General features: G+C 35.5%; 1 protein-coding gene across 5 annotated transcripts in view; it reads right to left on the reverse strand.

Annotated features, from left to right (window-relative positions):
• Positions 1–24,087, reverse strand: part of Exoc6b (exocyst complex component 6B) — a 556,197-nt gene that overhangs the window by 319,977 nt on the left and 212,133 nt on the right. For all 5 annotated transcript variants that reach the window (XM_074049965.1, XM_074049961.1, XM_074049962.1 and 2 more), the window contains one exon: positions 12,474–12,650. In XM_074049965.1, the coding sequence (XP_073906066.1) occupies positions 12,474–12,650 (177 nt within the window). The remainder of the gene's footprint in view (positions 1–12,473; positions 12,651–24,087) is intronic.

Raw genomic sequence — 24,087 nt, forward strand, 5'->3', positions numbered from 1 at the left:
CAATCTTAGGGGACACACACACACACACACACACACACACACGGAATATGAGACAAAATTATATTCACAATAGTATTTAAGCTATACAAAAAAATACATATGAAAAAGATAAGAGAACATATAATATTTTTAAAAGTTTGGCCTGTATAGGAAATGAAACTTTTTTCTTTTATTTAGAACTACTGTAAAGTTACTTATAAATATATATTTATAAAAAGTTTGAAGAAATTTTCCTATCTAATTTTGATTATTAAATTCAATCATAGCTTTATTTTATATGTTCTTCATGAAGTCTATTTATTTGTTTGATTTTACTTTGTCTCAGAGCCAGTTTCTCTCAGAAGGAAACTGTTAGCTATTCCTCAGACAGAGCCTTGGTACTTTCACATGTTAACCCATCCTTAAGAATGAACAACCACATTAAGGGACATTTCCCTAGAAATCTACAACAAATAAACTAACAGGCTCCTTAACAAAGAAAGATATTTAGTTACTAAAGGACTAGGATTGGTTTATCTATGGGAGCTTAAAAGAAATACATCTAGGGTCTTTTCTGTCATCACCAACAAATATTTACAGTCAAACCCATTCTCTGTGAGGCTGTTTGAAATCATTGTATCAGATTCAAACTATTTGTAATGCTCTGACTGTAAATTTTGGCTCCACTATTTCTTGGCCTCCAGAACCACAATCCCAAGTATGTATCTGCCTACTTTGAAAGCTCTGCAAAGAAATCAAGGCAAAAAACAAAGGAGCAAATTGGGGCTTCAGTTCACAAACTTTACCTCTATTCCCCAAGCAGCCTCATATTTAGAAATCATTTTCCCTCTCTGCTCCCCTCTGTGAGAAACACTAGGAATGAACACTGTGAGGAACCAAGAAGAGTGCTGTGAGGATAAAGGTATGTAAAGTATGCACTGACTCATGTTGCTTCCAGCTAGATGTGTTTTCTCTGCTTCTACTAATGAAAAAGAATCACTTACATCGACAGGACAGCAGAAGAGCAACACACACTGTACGTGAAGGAATGCTACAAGTTCACAAGAATATGAAATGAAGTTTCCAAAATCTAAATAAATGGAGGTGGGAAGAATCCCATAACAATCCCAGGCAGTTTTTCCTAACTGACAGCAATAGGTCTGTATTAAGGTCCACATTTTGCTACTTAAAATGCTAACTCTCTCTCAAAGCTGCCTTCATATTTTCACCTCCTTTGCCACTCCCTCCCCTCCAGTTGCAAAGAATGAATTCAAGCAGAATTAGGTTTCAGGGGGAGGGGTCCAAGGACACTTTCCTAAGCTAACAATGACTGTCTTTAATGGTTTCTGTGTCCTAACAAAAGCCATGACTCCTTCTTTATCAGTTTCATCTAATTTTTCCTTTCCAAAGTAAATAACTCAGCCCTTGCATTTTACACATGTCTAAATTTGACAAATCATTATCGACCTAGACTATAACTGATAAGAGATAACTCTGTGGTAGGACGTTGTCATTTCCTCTCATAAGGGCTTTCTTTCTGAGATACAGCAACATGATTAAAACAGTTAAACATTTCCTCTGCCTGGCAGTCAGGAACTCAAGACATTATAGATACTGGAGTCTGTATTTTTCTAGAAGTTCAAATAGATCTGTGAAGATACCAAGAGCGGCCACAAACAGTACATTCAAGATTATCTTGCCTTTTTAACTAGTTGTTTTCCTTAAGAATTCACATGAAATAATTTCATCACCAAGGACAGCAGCTAAATAATTCCCTATAGAGTTTTTGAACAGAAAGCCTTTGCCAGCCCAAACCTCAGTATTTTTGGGAGAACCAAATAGTCTGTAAGCTTTTACATTCTACAACAAAGATCTGTTCCTCACAGCATATTATAAATTAACAGAGATTGTGTGTTTGTGTGTATGTGTGTGTGTGTATGTATGTTCCAAATAACAGATAAATAATAAGATACTAAAAGAGCTTTGGGGTGACTAAACTACAACATTCAGGAGTAGACATGGAGGAGGCAAGTACTGTTTCTTGAACAATTTCACATTCATGTATACATAAAAAATCATGGATCACTTGATACTAATACGTATGCTAAACTGTTTGCTTCAATACAATGATCATTGTATCTGTATGATAAACATATTAACAGCTCTGTCAAAGCAATACTTACTGATTTTTATCTGTAGCGTATTTGTTAAGTAGATTTATATATTATAAATACACTAGCTATCACATGAAAGTGCTATATAGATGAAGAAAAAGAGTCTGAAGACAGAGGAAGCTGCAAAGTAAGAAAAACAAATTTATAAATAGTATTAACAAAAGACACCCTAAAAATGGTATTATGAGCCCCTGCAGACAATAGTTATGGAAGATTTAAAGATTCAGACTGACATGAATATTGCATATGAGAATATTAGGGAAAAGTTCATGAATACTTCTGATTAGAAAAATTCTTGCAAAACAGAATCTGAATTTTATGGTATCTTTTACTTTAATATACCTTAGTTCAAATTAAAGATAGTCTCTCAAAATGGAAGATAAATGGCTAAGTTCCTCTAATAAACCATAAGGAAAATATTACCATATATTAAGATAAAAATGGGATTTTGACTTTAAAATAAATGATGCCATTCAAGTTTCAACAGACCTATTTGTTTAATTTTTTTATAATTCTCTCTTCTCTCCAAAAAGAGTCAGAATTAGTATTTCTACTAACTATCTTACAAGACTCACTAAAGAAGGAAGGCTGGAAAAGAATTATTTGCAAGTAATGACCTGACAAACATACCTGCTTACTGCTGGATAAGCATATCCTTATAAAAGGGGAAGAGGCTACAAGAAAGAGTTGCTTGCCTCTCTCCACTCAAGAAGAGTGGCAAATGCACTCTGAGAGATTTCCCTACACTGCTGATAAAGATAATGCATGAAAACAAGAATGCATTAGTACACTCCAGCCTTGTTTTTCATACATCTGTCCCTAAAGACATACACAAACACAAATATTTGCTTTCATTCTTTCTCTCTCATACACATACTCCATTTATTTTTCTAAAGAAACCTTTCAAAGTAGATGGATCATCCAAAAAGAATATGATAGAGGCTTGCAAGGAATTTAGATATGTTTCTCACTAATTATTTGAGCCACTCTCCACCATGAAAATACTTCTGATTACCACTTTACACAAAACAGTTTTTCTGTAGTGGTAAATGAATGCAGGGACTTGGTGTTCATTTCTGAGCATTAGTTGGATCTGAAGTCATTAAAATGTACCAGGTATTTTTCTGCAGGGAGCAAACAGCAAATGATTAGCTGAAGAGGCACTGGCCTTTGCATTCAGAGGATCAATTGAGACTGCCCATATTATGTCTGGAAGCCAGGAAATACCTGGCAAACGTTTTTCACCAGGGTGCTTTTCTGAACTACTTTGCTTCCAAAATTTCAGAGAAAAGAAGGGTAGAATTCATTTGAACATAAGCTTCCATGGAGCTAGACTAAACACCAGAGACATACCAATAAACTAGAAGGCCTATTATTCTACGCAACTAGAATTAGCAAACATAAAGATTTGCTGTGCCTTTGAGCATATAAGAATACCCTGACCAGAGCTCTACCCTAAAAAATTATTAGGATCTTTCCTGAGAAATCCCTAAAAAGATTACCACTTAATTTACTCAAGTGTTTGCACTAAGCAGAAGAAAATCAGAAGGAAAAAAAAAAATCACCATTTCCTCTTGTGAGAATCTGTTAAAAAAAAAAAAAAAAACTATGGCCAAAGTCAAAAAATAGTTCCCCAGAAATGTCCACTGAAAGCTGAGCACAGAAGAAATCAAAATCCATCTGCTCTCTAACAAGAGTCCACTATTTTTACTAAGACATTCTAAACTCTAAACTGTTAGGCAAAAAAGGCAATTTAGTCTTGGGGAGGTACCAACAGAAGTGGGGGAGGTAACTGGAGAAGGTAAAAGAGGGAGAATATGGTTGATGTACTTTGTATATCTGTATGAAAATTGAATGCTGAAACCTGCTGAAATTATTCTAAGATGGGGGGGAGAAAGGATGAGAAAGAATGATCAGAAGGGTGAGTCTAATTAAGACACATTTTAAGCACAAATGTAAATGTTACAATGAAACCTCCTCTGTACAACTAATATATGCTAATAAAAAAGTTTTAAAAGGAAAACATATTCAGAAAAAATTTTAAAGGCGATTAAGCACTGAATCTGACAGTAAATCTAAAAGGTCTGCGAGGAGGAAAAATTAGGGTGAGCAAAAGTAGGTAGAAAAAAGGTTACAGTATTTTGGGTAAAGAGATAATATTCCTAATATGTAAAGAATATGGAAGAAGAAGGAAAAGGGAGAGAGGAATAGAGAGGAGGGGAGAAGGAGAAGAAGAATTAGAAAAATTGAGTTTACCCCCAAAATATACATTTATACACAAACAATCCTCAAACTGACAAGTCAACTTTACCTTTAGTAACAGAAATACAAATTAAAACTATACAGAGATATCATGTTTCCTCTATCAGCCAGGAAAATGCTTTTTAAAAAGGTTTAAAAATACTTAGAGCTGGAGGTGGGGCAGAGCACTTGCCAAGCAGTGCAAGGACCTGAATTCATATCCCAGGATTGCCCCACCCCCAGAAAATAGGAAATAGGCACCTCATATATGGCTGGGGTAGGGGTGTGGTACAGAGAACAATACAGATGGAATTTGACACTATCTAACAAAACTGTGTATGTATTTATCCCTTGACTTAAATAATCCCACTTCTGGGAACCCACCCTGTGATACATCTCCAACTCTATATAAAAATAATTCTGAAGTTTGTCTGATTTTTTTAATTAATAAAAATTTTAGAGTTTTACATATGGTAAAATCCAACCTTTTCTAGTGAACAATTCTCTAAGGTCCGACAAATACATATGCTTCTGTACTCATCATCATAATCAAAAGAAAAAGAACCAGTTCCACCACCACCCCAAAATTCCCTCATGCCCCTTTGTAGTCAAATTGTTCCCCTGATGCCTAGACCTTGGCAAACCCTGATCCATTTTCTGTCTCTGGAGTTTTGCCTTTTCAGGAGTGTCATATAAATAGACTGATACAGTGTACAGCCTTTGAATCTGGCTCCTTTCATTTAGCACAATGCATTTGAGATGTAACTGTATTTTTCATGTATAGGTATCCAATTATTCCTTTTTATTTCAGAGTGAAATGCCAACTGTGGCTATACCAAAGTTTACTTATCCCTTCATCCATTCAAGGGCATTTGGGTTCTTCTAGTTTTTGTCAACATATAAACAAAGCTGCTATAAATATTCAAGTGCAGGTATGTGAGTGAACATATTGGCTAAATATCTAGGAGTAGGATTGCCAGTCCATACGGCAATTCTATGTTATCTTTACAATAAACTTCTGAACTTTTGTCTATAATGATTATATTATTTCACATCATATCAATATGAGTGCCAGTTGCTCTATATCCTTGTCAGTACTTAGTACAGTCAGTATATTTTTTTGTCTTAGCTATTCCAATAGCTGTGCAGTTGAACCATTATTTTTATTTTTTTTTCTTTTATTCATATGTGCATTCAATGTTTGGGTCATTTCTCTCCCCTTCCCCCCACTCTCTCCCTTACCACTCTACCCCCTTCCTCTCCCTCCCACCCCCTCACTACCAAGCAGAAACTATTTTGCCCTTATCTCTAATTTTGTTGAAGAGAGAGTATAAGCAATAATAGGAAGGAACAAGGGTTTTGCTAGTTGAGATAAGGTTAGCTATACAAGGAGCTGATTCACATTGCTTTCCTGTACATGTGTGTCACCTTCTAAATTAATTCTTCTCAAACTAACCTTTTCTCTAGTTCCTGGTTCCCTTCTCCTATTGGCCTCTGTCGCTTTAAAGTATCTGCATAGTTTCTCTGCATTGAGGGCAACAAATGCTATCTATCCTCATACCTCCCTTGTATGCTCTCACTTTATCATGTGCTCAAAGTCCAATCCCCTTGTTGTGTTTGCCCTTGATCTAATGTCCACATATGAGGGAGAACATATGATTTTTGGTCTTTTGGGCCAGGCTAACCTCACTCAGAATGATGTTCTCCAGTTCCATCCATTTATTTGCCAATGATAACATTTCATTCTTCGTCATGGCTGCATAAAATTCCATTGTGTATAAATACCACATTTTCTTAATCCATTCGTCAGTAGTAGGGCATCTTGGCTGTTTCCATAACTTGGCTATTGTGAATAGTGCTGCAATAAACATGGGTGTGCAAGTGCCTCTGGAGTAACCAGTGTCGCATTCTTTTGGGTATGTCCCCAAGAGTGGTATTGCTGGATCATATGGTAGATGTATGCTTAGATTTTTAAGAAGCCTCCAAATCTTTTTCCAGAATGGTTGTACTAGTTTACATTCCCACCAGCAGTGTAAAAGGGTTCCTTTTTTCCCCGCACCCTTGCCAATACCTGTTGTTAGTGGTGTTGCTAATGATGGCTATTCTAACAAGGGTGAGGTGGAATCTTAGTATGGTTTTAATTTGCATTTCCTTTATGGCTAGAGATGGTGAGCAATTTTTCATGTGTTTTTTGGCCATTTGAATTTCTTTTGAGAAAGTTCTGTTTAGTTCACTTGCCCATTTCTTTATTGTGAACGATTATTTTTATAAGAAAATATCAGAAATCACTAAGTACCCATATATACATTGGTTGAATAAACTATTCTATATCCAAACAATGCAGTCATATTTAGCATGAAAAGGATTTCTATGAACTTAGAGGGAATAATTTTTAGGATATTATTTTGAGTGAGAAAACAAAGCACAAAAGCATATATGTATTATGCTATTAATCATGTTATTTAAGGAATAATGAAGGAGAAACACAAAATGATAATACTGGTCACTTACAAAGACTCCATAGCAGCAGTGTGCAAAGGATAAGGATAAAAATAGGGTTTCACTCTATCTTATCTAGTTTTGCCTTGCAAACTACATTGATATTTTATATATTCAAAAAATAAATTACTAAGGATTTAGGATAGGGAACCCTAAAAATAATACTAAACAGACCAAATATATATATAAATTAAATGCAATCTGTGATGCTTGCCTAGATGTAGCTACAGGAAAACAAATCTGCTATAAAGGCAGAGACAACTGGGAAATTCATGGCTTGTACATTAAGTGATAGTTAACTGCACAGGGTTGAATTTCCTGAGTGTGATTATTGTATTGTAGTGACATAAAAGAGTATCACTCTCAAGAAACAAGGTTGCAGTAAAGTTCAAATATGATATTGTATGTCATTTTCTTTCAAATGGCTCAGTTTGTGGGGGGAAAATTATATAAACAAATATACTCCTGATTCTTTCAAAACCAATTTTTAAAAGAGAAAGAAGGGGGGAAGTATCAAATTTTAATAAATGGAGTACTTAAGTGATAAAACTATGGGTACTATGCAAGTAACATTTCTAAAGGTTTAAAATTCTTCAAAAAAATTTTTTGCAGTGCTGGGGATAGAACCCAGGGTCCTATGCATGTAGGTAAGTGTTCCACCACCAACTATACCCAGCCAAGAATTAAGGGAGAACTAAGCTAGTCCTTCTGAAAAAAAGTAGAATAGGGTATTTTAGATAAGGAAAGGAGGGCAAAGGAGTACATTCATGGTTGGAGTTATTAACCACTTGGAACAGGGAGGGAGGAAGTTTAATAAGCAATGAGAATAAATAGTAGATATTGTAGAAGACCTGAAAAGATAGGTAGAAGTTTCAAATGGATAGGCAAAAAATTTCAAAATAACAGCACCTTTATATTATCACCAGAGTGAAAGAAATTTAAAAGCCATAATATGAGTTATAACATATCTGCCAACTGATAGACCTAAAACAATGTAAATAAAACAACCAAAACAGAATGGTTAAAATATGCCATAATATTTTCATGCAACTTTTTAAATTGTCCTTTTGGCATTTGATTGTATGGATGGGTGCCAACTTTTCTTTTGACTATGTATGTTTTTAATACACCAGCTTTCATTAAGAATAGAAGCAAACAAAGGCATGGTTATGCTTCCTTATGTAAAACTGGGAAGGTTTGGATTTTTGTTTACAGTAGATGGTGTTCATCAGTTCAAGCAAAAATGTATTACCAAAAACCGTATCAACTTATAACTCACTTTTCTTTCTTTAAATGATAATCATAATGTCATGATAGTAACTCACAGCATTGTATGTACCAAGCAGTGACAAGAGCATTACATACATTATTTTGTACAATCCCCACAAGAACTCCACCCTCAACAGATACTCTTTTTCACAAATAATATGTCTGTCATCTTGAGGACTTTTTGTGTTGTATCTTAAAATGTGTCAAAATTGATATCACTGCTGATTCCAGAGCCATAACTACATTCTCAAGGGCAGAGTTCAGTGGCTCACATCTGTGATCCCAACTACTCAGGAGGCAGAGATCAGGAAGTTCTTGCCTCTGCAAAAAGTTAGCAAGAACCCATCTCAACCAACAAATCAGGCATGGTAGTGTGTACCTATAATCCCAGCAATGCAGAAGGCATAGGTATAAAGATTACTATTCGAGGCTGGCCCCAGGCAAAAAACACAAGACATTATCAAGAAATAACTAAAGGAAAAAAGATCTGAAGGTGTGGCTCAAGAACCATACATATTTCCATTGAAAATTGAATTAAGTTGCTCATCAAGAATGGTTAACTATCAGACCAGGTGCCAGTGGCTCATGTCTGTAATCCTAGCTACTTGGGATGCTGAGGTCCAGAAAACTGTGGATCCAGGGTAGCCCAGGCAAATAGTTCAAGAGATCCCCATGTGCAAAATAACGAGAGCAAAATGGACTGGAGTTGTGGCTCAAGCCATAAAGTGTCTGCTTTGCAAGTATAAGGCCCTGCGTTCAAACCCCAGTCTTACCAGAAAAAAAAAAGCTTCAATATCAGAAATGATTACTAAAACAATATGCATCTTCACTGTGACCCTTTCATTGGTTAGACAAAAATAAAAAAATAATAGAGAAATTTTACTACAAAACATTGTTCTCCACAACACTACTCAGTAACCATTAAGAGATTGCCGGGTTACCCTTCAACAAGGCTGGGAAGAGGCAGCTGACTTCATCTGCTGGCTCAGCAGTAAACCTAGATGAACAATCCTGAAGCCTCATCTTCAGTTCCTCAGGCTATTAAACTTTTCCCATCCCTAGCACAAACTTAATTTTAGTTTGATGGCTTACTAACTATCTGCTTAATGTGTACAAAGCTCTGTTCTAGGAGTTTGGGTTTTTCTGTTGATTGCATTTCACAATTTCCTATTAAGTATCATTAAGCTAAAGACACAGTAAATAACCTTAAAATGTCATTCAACTCACAAAATGTAGATATGCAGGTGTAGCTCAAGTGGTAAGAGTGCCTACCTAACAAGCATGAAGTTCTGAGTTCAAAACCCACTACCACAAAAAGAAAACCCTCAAAGAATGTATTAAACATATTTCCATTAAAAGCATAATAAAGGGTCAAAAGTTCTTTCTTCAGACAGTAAGAAAATATCTAAACTTGTTAAATGAGAATTATAAAATTTCATTTAAAGTGCTGGTAGCCAATTACAAGCAACAAATATTACAAAGCAAACTACAACTTTTCTCTTCAAGTGTTGCATTTATTGCCAGAAAATTTTATGACCATTTTACAAAAGACTCAATGATCCTGAAGGTCCTCTATAGCCCAAGCAACTCAAAGTGTGCTCCACAGACCAACCATGGCGTTCTCACCTGCATTAAAAATGCAGGTTCTCAGGTAGAATCAGAATCTGAACACTAATATGATTTTCAGGTGATTCATTGCACAATTAAATTTAAGAAGCACTGCTCTACAACACGGATTCTTAAGTTAGCTCCTAGGGATAAAAAGAATTTCATGAATCCTTGAATTTTTATGCTGAACTGTTTGCAGGTAAATATATACATATTTTACTGAGAAAAAACTTCAAATATTTTTATGAAATGCTCAAAGTAATATTGGATACCAAACAGATAAAGAGCCACTAACTATTCTATGCCACAGTTATCTGACTCACAGATTAAAACTCACAGGACCCTAAAAACTATGCTGCTCTCAATGAGGTCTGTTGAAGAATGACAAGAATGAAGGTCAGAACGTCACAGTGGGTCACAAAAGCCCTTATCTGAAGAATTTATTCACACCATGCAAGAACTATGCCAAGAAACCAGTTTGGAGACATCTAAATAAATAATTCTCTACATGAGGTTTGAGATTAAGAATGTGCACTTGAAGAAGATTCAAACTGAGAAGTAAACAAATATAAGGTAGGATTTTTTTTTAAGATAAGATGCCATTAGATGACGATGAAGGACCGAATTCTTGTTATAAGAGCTCAATCAGCAAATCTCTACTATGAATTCTGTCTGATTTGGTTTATGGGATCATCCTAAAATATTAACTTCCAAGTACATTTATATAATATTTCCTTTATGAAGAACCCCCAACATATTTCACTAGTCACATTTTCTTTGTCTTCTCTGGACCTCACAGGATAAAGCAAAGAAGCATGGCACACACATGAAAAGGGACTTACTCAGGATCTTCACTTCAGTGAATTAGTGATAAAGAATGGTTCCTACCTAGAATATCCAGGGGTTCAGGCTATGTCTGACTTCTGTTTCTCTAGGTCATAGTGAAAATGCAATTTCCTTGATGGGTACCTAAAAAGTGCAATGTCTTCCTTCAGACTGATGCTGTATGATAGTACTATTGCAACTGGCCATCTAGGATGAGTCTAATACTGACAGTCTGGTCTCCAGGTGGACCTATATCCTAACATACCAGTCACTGCAGGCAAAAAGACGGAATGCTATAAAATATTCAGGGAGATCAAGACTTCTCCTTTCTTCATGGATTATTAGGCAAATGATGGGTTCTTTAAGTATATAGAGCTCAGGATGCAACTTTCTAGCATCATTAACTATTTCCATACCTCACTTATATAACCATCTCCTAGTAAAGTATAAAATTTAACTAACAATGATGAGTAACATCATTCACTTAAATTGCAGGAATGTGTCCCCTCAATGGTTAAAACTATGCAAAAGAATGTGGTATTTTATGTATATTTTCATATGTATATCATAGCATGCCCCTAATACACTCAATCAAACTTAAATGTTAATGTTTTAGACATAAATAATTTGGTTATTTTATTTTCAGCCCACATAGTTTAAATGATGCTGATTTGATTTCTAAAGTCAAGAGGAATAACCTACAGACAAGGCCTACTGACAGTGTTGATAAATAATAAAAGTCAGTAAGGAAAAATTAATGAAAATAAGACAAAAACTGACATTTGCTGACCATGTTTTTATGGAGCAGATGCTTATACAACTCTAGGGGTTAGTTAATACCTTTCTTTACTCTAAAGACAAAGATACTAAGATTCCAAGATACTAATTAAACAGTTGACCTAAGATTACAAAGTTACATACTGTCAAGTTCTTGGGCAGAGTTTTTGGGAAGACAGGACAGCAAGAAGGATAGTAAAGGTATAAAAGGGGACAAAGATGGAAAAGAAATAGTGAAACCAGTTTTATCTGGAGAAATAAAACAAGGAAAAGAAGACAATCTCTTAAGACAAAACAAGCTACTAAGTACAGGAGGAAATGGATCCCCACACATGTCAACAGCCATTTTAAAAGTAGGTGATAAAACTATTAATAATTTTTCAAAGAAAACAATGGCAGAGCCAAGATTTGAATAGTCAGTTTGACTCTAAATCTCATGCTTCTAAACACTGTACTCACAAAGAAATTGATTCAGTTGAGGCAAAGGGTAAGTATTTAGAAAAATGTTTTATTAAGAAATCGCAAGAAATAAAACAATAGTTTTATTTTTAAGAACATATATTTCTAACAATAAATAAGGATATGTAAATTTGTACTAGCTAAGCCATTTAAACTCCAAAAATGTACTCCCAGCTTTGTAGAAGCTTTCATTATTTTAAATCTGGACCATTACTCAAGGTAAAGAATCAGTTTGTTTACTCCTTATCTTTGAAAATCTTTTACTGTTCTAAAGAAACTGTTCCAGTTTTAGCAGAAGTTCCTTAGACCCCCAAGACTCTAGGTCAGGTAAACTCTACTCTTGCCTCAATGTAGTACCCAGTCAGTAAAGAATCAACCCCCCGAATCTTTACAAAAAGTGAAGAGGAGGATGTTTAAAACCTAAATACTAAAAAATCAGAATATAAATTATTTTCATGTATCTTAAGTTTCTTTAAATTTAAAAGAATTAAATAATTCTTTAAATTAAAATTGAATTTTGAGATCAAAATGACATTTAATATCCAGAAGATAATACAGCTATTTTAGAAATGAAGTCACATCTCAAACAGTATATTTAAGTTTAAAAACAGTTGCACTTCCCCAGTTCAAATGTTAAGTTACCTCTTCATCATCTTCTTCATCTTCAACATCTAGAATTCCTGAATCCTGTTCAGACTTGGGACTAGTACTTTCCATTTCTGCATCAAAGATAGTATATGCATCTTTCTTACATTTTCTCTTGCTGCCTAATCTGGGTTGTTGCAAGACAATGTTATCCAGGTTTCTTTGTTGTTGAGCCTAGGACAGAGAGAGAGAGAGAGAGAGAGAGAGAACAAAACTTAGCTAAGCTTTCAATGAACTTCTAATTTTGAAGAAATTAATATCTTAATGAAAATGCTATAACAAAACCTTAATATATAAAATATTAGCCACAGAAATAAAATCAAGTATACTAATGTATACATTTTAATCCTGAAGTTATCCTGCCTTAATTCATTTTCTAAGTTAACACAGAAAAAAAATACAGTCGATATTATCATAAGATTTTTCAAACATATCAGCTAAATCACCACAAAATGAAATCTACTCATTATCTCGTAAGTAGCCAAGAGATTAGTACAAACGTCTAATAGTTATCTCTTATGAGAAAATGTCATACTGAAAACATAAGAGTTGAAGGACATGGTTCGGGAGCTTGGAATTAATTTTGATACATGTAAGCACAGGAGATTCTTTAAAAAGTATTATGTGGATATAAGAGATCACTAAAATACATAATCAGGAAAATGAATTATCTTGAAATATCAGAGTGTTTTGAACTAATTAATCCAACAAGATCTTATGACTGTGACCTATGGAAAAGTTTTCAAGGGTTTCTTCTTCAGAACATATATAGAAAAGGAAATGTAATCCCCTCAGCCTAATGCAAATGACTGAAATTACAGTATAGTTTCAATATGACTATTCCAAGTCAATAACAGAACCATTAAGTTACACAGTATTATAGCTAGAAGTGACCTTAGTTACCACTCAGGAAACTGATGCTAGAAGACAAAAGTTTTGTTCAAGGTCACAAGGCTAGTGAATAGCAAATCAGAAGCTCAGAAGTATGATCTCCTTAATTCCAAATCATTGATCTTTCCATTACACCAACAGTTCCTCAAAGCATGACAAAAATGCTTGCCAAAATAAAGGCTTTATGGCCAAATCCATGAGAAACACTGCATGCCATGTAGCATTAGTGTAGATACACGATGCACATTAACAGAATAAAGGCTGGGTGGAGTACTATTTTCAAGAAACTTGTTTAGGGTAAATCTAACTAAGGTACATTGTAATCATATATGGAAATGTCACAATGAAACCTCCCCATACAACTAATATATGCTAATAAAAATGTTTTTTAAAAAAAACTTGTTCAATTTGCCTAAACACATCATATTCCAAAATCATTCCCAATGGAACCTCTGCTTTAATGTAATACTTAGTACCACACCAAGACACAAAACATGGCCTCTCAGAATATACATTCTTAATCAATATTTCTCCTCAGTGCCAAGTGATCACTTAGAAATTAGTTCAGGAGAAAAGTAAGTGTCTCTAAATCTTCTAAATGAGATTAAGGAATTCAAGACAAATCTTAAGTATAAGAAGTTCAGGTACTGGTCAAATGAACATAGTTATAATAGGACAGAGAAAACTTGAACAATGTGAGCTACTTTCTGCCAAGAAAATGAAAAGAATCTACATTCCAGAGATTTGAATCAATGAATAAACTTGTTTCTCTGCATATTACCCATTAATATTTTGGTTTGACTTACATAAAATACATGACTTGAGTAACAAACTGAGATAAAGCAGGCACCCAAAAACATTTAATTTAGGTTTACATAAGACACATATAACCTGTAAGTACTCAAGATCCAAATTAGGTAGACCATTCTTTCTATTCTTCTCAAAAGTAAGATGTTCTTCTACACTTACATTTGATACAATCCATGCAAACAAGGATCAATGACTCTGAAGAGGCAAAAGGAAGAAAGAACTTCTAAAGTTCTCCTCTTTCGAAAACCAGGCCATCAATGACAGAGTGATCACTATACCCTTCTGGCTACCTTCTTTCAGTATACCAAAACAAAAACCTTTCATAGGTAGGTCTTGTCTTATTAAATCTCAAGTTAATTATTTTCTTTCACACCCAGTAAAACAGTACTAGTATATCAGAAGTAAAAGAGAAGCCACACTGGTTACCATCATTTAAACTGAAATAACACAAATCTGAAAAGTATACCATGGAATTTCAGATTTTCTAGAGTTTCTTGACTTTTAGTTGGCATCTGGTTTTCCTATCAATTTAGAGGAGTGGAAAGTACCAACAAATTGATATAGTGAAGCTTTTGCTAGAAATCAAAGTGTTTCAAGTTGTACTCAAAAGCTTGTCAGAACCAGAGGCAGAAAGAACTATCATGGCTTCTCCAAATCTGTAAAGGAGCAGTCAGTAAGGATGTGTCAAATGGGAATGGCCAAACTGGAAACCAAATTTCAGGTAGAACAATAAAAGTAAATCCTCAGTTATTGCCATTTTGGATACAAATTACCATCTATTCAAAATGTATGTTAAGAGATTGGGAGGAGGTGGTCAATACAAAATACAGATTTAAATATTTAAATATATAAGACAAATTGTAATGAAAATGTAACAGCAAAAAAATTCAATAAAAGACATTTGGAGCACTTTATTCCTAACATGTTAGGCTGTTTCACCAAGACCACATGTAAAAGACAATGCCTATAATAATGTGCCACAGAAGCAGCTGACTCATTTCTGCTAACTGGGATGGATTAGGAGGAAAAGAGTACAAAGCATACAAGTCATAATAAGCCTTAGGAAACACAATGAAAGAACAGAAGCAGGGGAATAACAAGACCAGCCTTACAATTCAGACAAATCCTCTAGGATCAAAGGGATGGTCAACTGGGAGAAAATAAAGCCTGAAAGCAGGAAAATCAATATAGATCACTATTATGGTCCAAATAACAAGTATGAGAACTTGAAGTAAGGTATCAGCCTACATATAAGAAGCAGAAGTAAAATTATTTACTGACTTGCATGTTGTACATGGCAGAGAAGAAGGAAATAATAATACTTCTATTATTCTGGTCTTGATGACTAGGTGGTGGTGCTGTTCCAAGTAATAAGGAACGTGAAAATAATAAGTTGAGTGCAGCACTAAGTAGATGAGTTCACTAAGTAGATGAGTTCAGTAAACTTGCTGGATATTCAGAGGAAAATGACACTAAAGCACTAAACACCTCTTCTCTATTTTCTATTCTAGGAAATCCCCCAAGTCCAGACACAATGAAACACACACATAGTTAATTTAGGTATATTTACTCCATAAAGACAATAGATAACAAAAGGAATCCATTGTAAGAATAAGATCTGGTCCCTAAAAAAGAAAGGAGTATCTGTAAAAGACATCACTTGGGTGGTCTCCTTACCTATCAAAAAGGTAGACAAATGTGGGAGTGGCCATACACATTACCTAATCTTAACTAATAACCTAAAAAGTCACTATTAGCACTTTTAAAACTGTCAAATAATATCTATGAGGCAACCTATATATGCCATTGAATAAAGGTTTGTTGTGGAATACAACTCCCAAGGATATCTGGCAATAAGACTCAAAGACAGTTTTTAAAAAATCAAAAGCCAAAGGCTCCTGTGTTTAATAACCCAATACTGACCTCTAGTGGATTACAGTAGCATAAACAAATGACCTTTAAAATTAGAAACAAGTTCAAAAGAGAAGCTTTGGGCATCTAGGTTGGAGACATAATATAATTACTGTACAGAGGCTTTACTAAGAGTATTATATAACAGAGAAAAAAGCTTTGTGGTATAAGATAGGACTTTAAGCAATTTTCTCATTGCATAAACTTGATCAGGTTACTTTACTTTCCTGTGCAATATTCCCATTTATTGCAAAAACATTAATCCGATCTACCTCAGAGATGTCATAAGGTTTAAAAAAATGCATATGATATATCTTAAATTTAAAAAATAAAAAATATACTCCACCTCCAAATGAGATGGGAATCTTATTTCACTGTCTGCTATGGAAGCATCTGAGACCTAGCAATGTTTAGACACACACTCATCAATGAACTCCAATACTGTCATAATTATCAATCAAGATCTGCATTTGTATACATTTCAAGTTGTATGTATTTGTATAGGACACTACTATAAATCCTCTCAGTTTTACCTCCTATTCTAGCTACCATCAGCAACCAATACTGAACATCCCCTAATGTAAACTAATACCAGCTCAGTAACTAACAGAACAGTTCTACCTTCTGGCCATGGGCTTTTCTTTTTTTTTTTTTTTCTTTTTCTTTTATTATTCATATGTGCATACAAGGTTTGGTTCATTTCTCCCCCCTGCCCCCACCCCCTCCCTTACCACCCACTCCGCCCCCTCCCTCTCCCCTCACCCAATACCCAGCAGAAACTATTTTGCCCTTATTTCTAATTTTGTTGTAGAGAGAGTATAAGCAATAACAGGAAGGGACAAGGGTTTTTGCTGGTTGAGATAAGGATAGCTGTACAGGGCATTGATTCACATTGATTTCCTGTGCGTGGGTGTTACCTTCTAGGTTAATTCTTTTTGATCTAACCTTTTCTCTAGTACCTGTTCCCCTTTTCCTATTGGCCTCAGTTGCTTTTAAGGTATCTGCTTTACTTTTTCTGCGTTAAGGGCAACAAATGCTAGCTAGTTTTTTAGGTGTCTTACCTATCCTCACCCCTCCCTTGTGTGCTCTCGCTTTTATCATGTGCTCATAGTCCAATCCCATTGCTGTGTTTGCCCTTGATCTAATGTCCGCATATGAGGGAGAACATACGATTTTTGGTCTTTTGGGCCAGGCTAACCTCACTCAGAATGATGTTCTCCAATTCCATCCATTTACCAGCGAATGATAACTTTTCGTTCTTCTTCATGGCTGCATAAAATTCCATTGTGTATAGATACCACATTTTCTTAATCCATTCGTCAGTGGTGGGGCATCTTGGCTGTTTCCATAACTTGGCTATTGTGAATAGTGCCACAATAAACATGGGTGTGCAGGTGCCTCTGGAGTAACCTGTGTCACAGTCTTTTGGGTATATCCCCAAGAGTGGTATTGCTGGATCAAATGGTAGATAGACGTCTAGCTTTTTAAGTAGCCTCCAAATTTTTTTCCAGAGTGGTTGTACTAGTCTACATTCTGGCCATGGGCTTTTCTAACACCACAACATATAACTTAGCACTTAAGAAGCACAACTCAGAAGTGAAGCAATCCTAAAATGGAGTTGATATATTAATATGTCCCCTATTTGATCCTCCCATAGTTAGTTCCAGAAGTCTTGTGAGTTAAGAATCCAAACTACCCCAGAATTGTGCCATTGGATTGATTCCCCCACCTTCTCTTTTCACTTCTCCTAACCATTATTTCATCATTTAATAACCATGAAAAAATTGAAAAATCAAGACTTGAAGACTCCAAGTTGCCTCTTCCATTCTCATCAGTCAAAAGACCTGTAAAGGAACTGCAGATTCAAACCAGAGACTTTTTAGCACTATGAGCACTTGACCTGGAAACTAGCTTTTTTGGAAAACTATCTCTAATAAACAAAAAGGGATAGTGATCAAAAATGAGGGGAAAAGAGCATTTCAAGCAGATCAGAAAATGTTATTTGTATATTATTGTCCACAGAAGTGTGTTTATGTATGCATGTGTGTTTGCATTTGGTCTAGTAATTTAAAGGAGGAATAAAGACACAAATAAGCAGTCTTCAGGTCCCAAAGAATTTCCATCAATAGAAAGAGAAATCTAGGATTACAATGTTTTGGGCCCTTTTCTGTATTTAGGTAACCACTACACTTCACCTTTAAAATTACAGTAAGTAAGCTTCAAAGAAAACACTCAATAGAGTAAAAGGGCAACCTAGAGAATAGGAGGGGAAGGGGAAGGAGTGGCGGGGGGAGAAGAAGGAGAAGGAGAACAAGAGAAGGAGGAGAAGGAACATATACAAGGGAGATTGGGAGGAACCAGCAGGAAGGGAGAAGGGGAAAACAGGTAGAGGATATGATCAAAGTACATTATATGTATGTGTGAAAAGGTCATAATGAAACCATACAAAAAACTGTAAGAAAGTTTAAAATGAGGGCTTGAGGAAAGGGGAGGTATAAGAAAGTATAATGAAGAGGATGAGTATGATCAAAGTACATGATATGCATGTATGGAAATGTCAGAATGATATTTCCTTTGTACAACTTTCATAGATGAACAAAAAATCAGCAAAGGATTTAAATAGCTACTTCTCCCAAGAATATATACAAATGGCCAACAAGCATATAAAAAGATGCTCTACATTACTACTCTTGATGACTAATTTGAATGGGTTAAAAGATGCCTAGGAGATTAGTAAATCACACCTCTGTAGTGTTTGTGATGGCATTTCCACAGACAACTAGATCATAAGGGTTGTAACCTAATGAATACATTAATTCCTTGATGGATTCATGTGATGATATTCTTGGAAAGTAGCTAAAAATAGGAAATGGGGCATAGGTGGAGGAAATGGTCACTATGGGCATTATATTAGGTGCTATGTCTTTCCCTGGCCCCTTCTTGTAGTCCCTTTTTTAGCTTCCTGGCTCCAATACTGTGAACTACTCTGTTCCAGCATGCCTTCCCCACCATGAAAGTCTGACACACCTGAAACTGTGAGCCAAAGTAAATAATTCCTATGACACAGCAATGAGAAAAGTAGCTACTAGAGAACATTGGTACCAGAAGTGGGATCATTGCTGTGACTGAACCTGTATACTGCTTATTCCTTTGGAACTTGTATGTGGAAGGAATTTTGAAGAGTTTGGATAAGCAGCTTGAAAAATAGCGTTAAATGCAATAAGTGAACCTTAATGGGCAATTCTAGTAGGAGCACAAAAGACCAGAACACCAAAAGGAATGCAGACAGTGAAGTCCAAGCTCATGAGGTTTCAGATGGGAACAAGGACTCCACTGGGAACTGGACCATTCATGTTACATTCTAATAAAGAATGTGTCTATATGTGGTCCATCCTTTGAGTAAAGTTGAATTTAAAAGTAATGGACTGCCAGGTGCAGTGCCTCCCAAGTAGGAGGTAGAGATCTGGAGTATCATGGTTTGAGGTAAGCTGGTACAAAAAGTTTGTGAGACTCCATTTCAATCAATGAAAGCTGAGTATGGTGCCATGCACCTGTCACCACAGCTAGATGGGAAGCATAAATAGGAAGACTGGAGTCCAGAAGGGCATCAAAAAATATCTAAAGCAAAAAAGCTAGGTTAGGGGCATTGCATTTATACCTGCCTAGTAAGTTAAGTGCAAGAGCCCAGAGTAAAAACCCTAGTGTTGCAAAAATAATAATAATAATAATAATAATAGACTATTTGGCAGCAGAAAGTTCAACATAACATAGCATTCAAAGTGTGGAAGGGTTATTGCTAGCTGCTTTTAGCCAGATTTACAGTGAAAAGGCAGAATAGGATTTGAAAAATGTGCAGCCTGGCCAAAAAAAGGAGTGAGCTGGAAGTTGTTTGCAAGCAGGGTGTGGTTAGTGCTTTAAAAAGATGAGTGCCTTTAAAAAGAAGCTAAGCACTTCCTACTTGGATAACAGGAAAGATGCCTTGAGGGCATCTCAGGAATTTGCTAGGCCCCACACACCTCAGGTTCCAGTATATAAAATTGTAAATTCATTTGAAAGACTTTTCCTGGAGAAGACAGAGCTGCTGGGGCATCCTGCTCACACAGGACTCCCTAAGGAAATATTTTTGGAGGTTCAGCTGCCCAGACACTCAGAGGCCACTGCAGCTGTGGTCTGAGAAGACCCAACTACTGCTCAAGCTGGCTGAAAACCTTGTTATCCATAGGATGCTGATTTTACAAGCATGCAGAATGTAAGAGTTATGGGGTCACAGAGGCTTCCTCTGAGACTTCAAAGTTAGGCCTGTGAGGCCTGGCCAGGTGTAGCAGGGTGGGATTCCCTGCAAGGCACTCCTAAGAGAGTAATATGTGAAACTGTGAGAGTGAAATCTAATGGACACCTGAGGACATCGGGAATGCCAGGAACATGTAATGTCTGCTCAGGTAAGTCATAAGCAATGAGTGGAGCCAGCCCATGAGATAAGCCATGTGGGCTGCAGCTAACAAAACTATAGGGGCAGACCTGGCAAAGCACATTGGAGCTCACCCCATGAGACCATATGCCCCACATGCCAGACACAAAGCTACAGGTTTAATTTTTGTCCTGCAGGATTTCAGTCTTACTTTGGTTCAGTCCTTCCTTGCAATTCTCCCCTTCCTCCCTTTTTGGAATGGGGATGTTTACTCTGTTTGATTGTATATTCAAGTGTAAGATTTGTTTTGCACTTTACTGGGACCCACAGCTCAGAGATTCAGAGAAACTTTAAATTTGGACTCTTGAACAACACTAGAACAGTTAAGACAATGGGAACTCTTGGAGATGAACTAAATCCATTTTGCCTTATGAAGTGGACCTAAGTCTTTTGGAGGTCAGAGGTGGAATGTTTAAGGAGATGTGACCAGTCACAAGTTGATAAGGGCTGGACTTATAATGATTAGTCTGGTCAAGTAGACTGGATTAAGAGATACACGGATGATAAGCAAAGAACACCTCTGGGGAAGGCTTTGGTGGCATTTTCAGAGACAATTAGATAATGAAGGCTCTGACCTAACAAATGGATTAATCTCTTGATGTATTCATAGTAAGATGGCATTCTTAGAAGGTGATGAAAAGTAGGAGGTATGGCCTGCTTGGAGGAAGGAGGTCACTGGTGATGTGCCCTTAGGTACTATGTCTTGCCCTGGCCCCTTCCTGTCTTTCCTTTTTCTCTTCCTGGCTGCTGTTTTGTGAATAACTCTGCTCCCACACATCCTCCCTGCCATGATAGAGTTACAATTGTGAAACTATGAGCCAAAATGAATTTCTCCTTTAAGCTGTTTGTGTCAAGCATTTCATCACAATGAGAAAAGTAATTAATACCATAACATATAAATATATAAATATATTTTATCTAAATAAACATATAAATCAAAGGCACAAAGAAATATCATCTCATACCCAATAAAAAAAGCCACTATCAAAAATAATAAAGATGATAAGTGTTGTCAAGGATGTGAAGAAACTGGAACTATAGTAGGACATTAAAATGTTTTCCACTATAAAAAAAAGAATATGGAGATTCCTCAAAAAATTTAATATAGAATTAAAATGTTACCCAATAGTCCCATTTCTGAGAACATGTCCAAAAGAATTCAAAGCAGGGACACAAAGCCATTTCTACAACAGCTAAGAGGCTAAAACAACCCAAATGTTCATTGAGGAATAAATGGATAAAGAAATGTGGAATATACACACAATAGAAAATTATACAGCTTTTAAAAATAAGGAAATTCTCTCACATGTTACAACTTATATGAACTTTGAGGACATTATACTAAGTGAAATAAACCAGTCACAAAACAACAAAACGTTGTATGGGGCTACTGAATGATACTTTAGATACCATATGAGCCATCTAACGTAGTCAAACTAATAGAAATGGATAGAATGGTGGTTACTCAGGCTAGGAATAAGGGAAAAAATGGGAAGTTAGTGTTCACTGAGTACAGAGTTAAAATTATGCAATATGAAAAAGTTCTAGAGATGGGTTACATAACAATAAGAATGTACTTAACATTACTGAACTGTACAATTAAAACTTGATAAAATAGAAATTTTAATAGTTTAAAAATATGATTAATCAAGATTCCCCTTTTCAAATCTCTAAATCACATTTAAACTTATATTTAAATCATATCATAGGGGCTGGTGAAGTGGCTCAAGTGGTAGAGTACCTGCCTAGCAACCATGAAGCCTTTTGTTCAAACCGTAGTACCATCAAAACAAAAAAACAAACAAACAAACAAAAAAAACTACATATCATAGAGAGGTTTAAAAAAGTCTTTTTTTTAATAGACTACACTGCAAAATGATGGACCACATGTAAGACATTGAATTTGTATGAAGCAATTTTGTATATAGCAAACGTTTATACAACTCTCTTGACAATTAGGACAACTTCTACCTCTTTTTAAATATTACCATAATTTCCACACTCAGACACACACATTGAGCACGTGTTATCTATAGTTAATTGGGAAATAAATTACAAAATAAAGATAACAAAAAAATAAAAACAAAACTCCCTTAAAATGTTCATTCAGTAATAATCAGTTGTTTTCATGAAGAACAACTCAGAATATTTACTATGCATATAAAGATTTCACCATTTGCTTTATCTATACTTTCTCTTTATCTGCAATTAGCATGTACATTGTTATGCCAAAAAATAATCATAACAAAAACTTACATAAAAAGAAACTTTTTAAAGACTTTTTATCAAAAAATATTTCACAAATAGTAATCCCAGCTACTTGAGAGGTAGACTAGAGGATCACAGACCAAAACCAGCCCTAACAAAATTAGCAAGACCATGTCTCAAAAGCAAATCAGGCATGTCCATAAACACTTTTAAATCCAGCTACTTAGGAGGTAGAGGTAGGAGGACTGTAGACCAAGGCTGGCCCAGACAAAAGTGCAAGACCCTATCTGAAAAACAAACTAAAGCATAAGGGTTTGAGGGGGTGTGGCTCAAATGATAGAGCACTTGTCTATAGAACACAAGATCGTCAACCAAACCCTATCCCAAATAGGGCCAGAAGAAAAGAAAAACCCTAGCAAAAAATAGATGACCTTACTCGATATGTCAATTGGACCAATGATTTCAACTATAACTATGGCATCATAAAGATGTTAACCTCTTATTTCTAAGTTTCTATGGTAACAAAGGATAACATTAAAAAAACATGAGATTGTTTTCTGTAGCTTTAAAGTACCATAACTCATTCTGGTAAGATTCTGAATAGCTCCTATAATAATTAATATCAACACAATATCAGCAGAAAAAATAAAACTGCAGTTCAAAGTGAAAAGCAAATTTCCTCCTTCTACCATCTTCAACAGTGTGGCAAACTGCTCTGAGTTTCTTAAGTGCTCTCAGAATGCAAAACAATCAGTAGTATATATTAAATAGTCAAAATACTTAGGTACACATTCTAGAAAGGGAAAACTGTTCTTTGTTAATAGAATAATGTTTTAAGTTTGCTCAAGGAGCAGGATATTCAGTTCTGTGTGGTAATTCTTCTAGCTCCAAGTGATCCACTGTGATGTGTCTACCTGAAAATTAGTTTTTCATTAGCAAAATTAAGGGGACTCTGAAAACAAGTTGCTGCAAGTGTGAGCACTGAATCACTAGAACTACCTCCTCATGTCCACTCATTCTCTTTTCTTCTCATGTGTATGCACCAAAAAATGATGTAACATATCTGACATAATGTACTTGACATGGCATTGACTGAAAAAAATGATGTGTTAGAAAGCCATATTTGGATTTAAACATTCTGTTTTAAATAAAGCCTCTGTAAGTAGTCCAATAGAGAGAAGAAATTCAAAAAACCACATCAAAGTGAAGGGAAATATTCCAAGCTGCCCTCTGAAAAAGGGAGAATGATGAAGAAAACCAATTTTTGGCAGAGGAAACATATACCTTTAGTGTGGTTTACTGAAAAAGCTAGGGCATAATTCT

Source organism: Castor canadensis, chromosome 12 (assembly GCF_047511655.1).
Source record: "Castor canadensis chromosome 12, mCasCan1.hap1v2, whole genome shotgun sequence".
In the NCBI taxonomy this organism is placed as follows: Eukaryota; Metazoa; Chordata; class Mammalia; order Rodentia; family Castoridae; genus Castor; species Castor canadensis.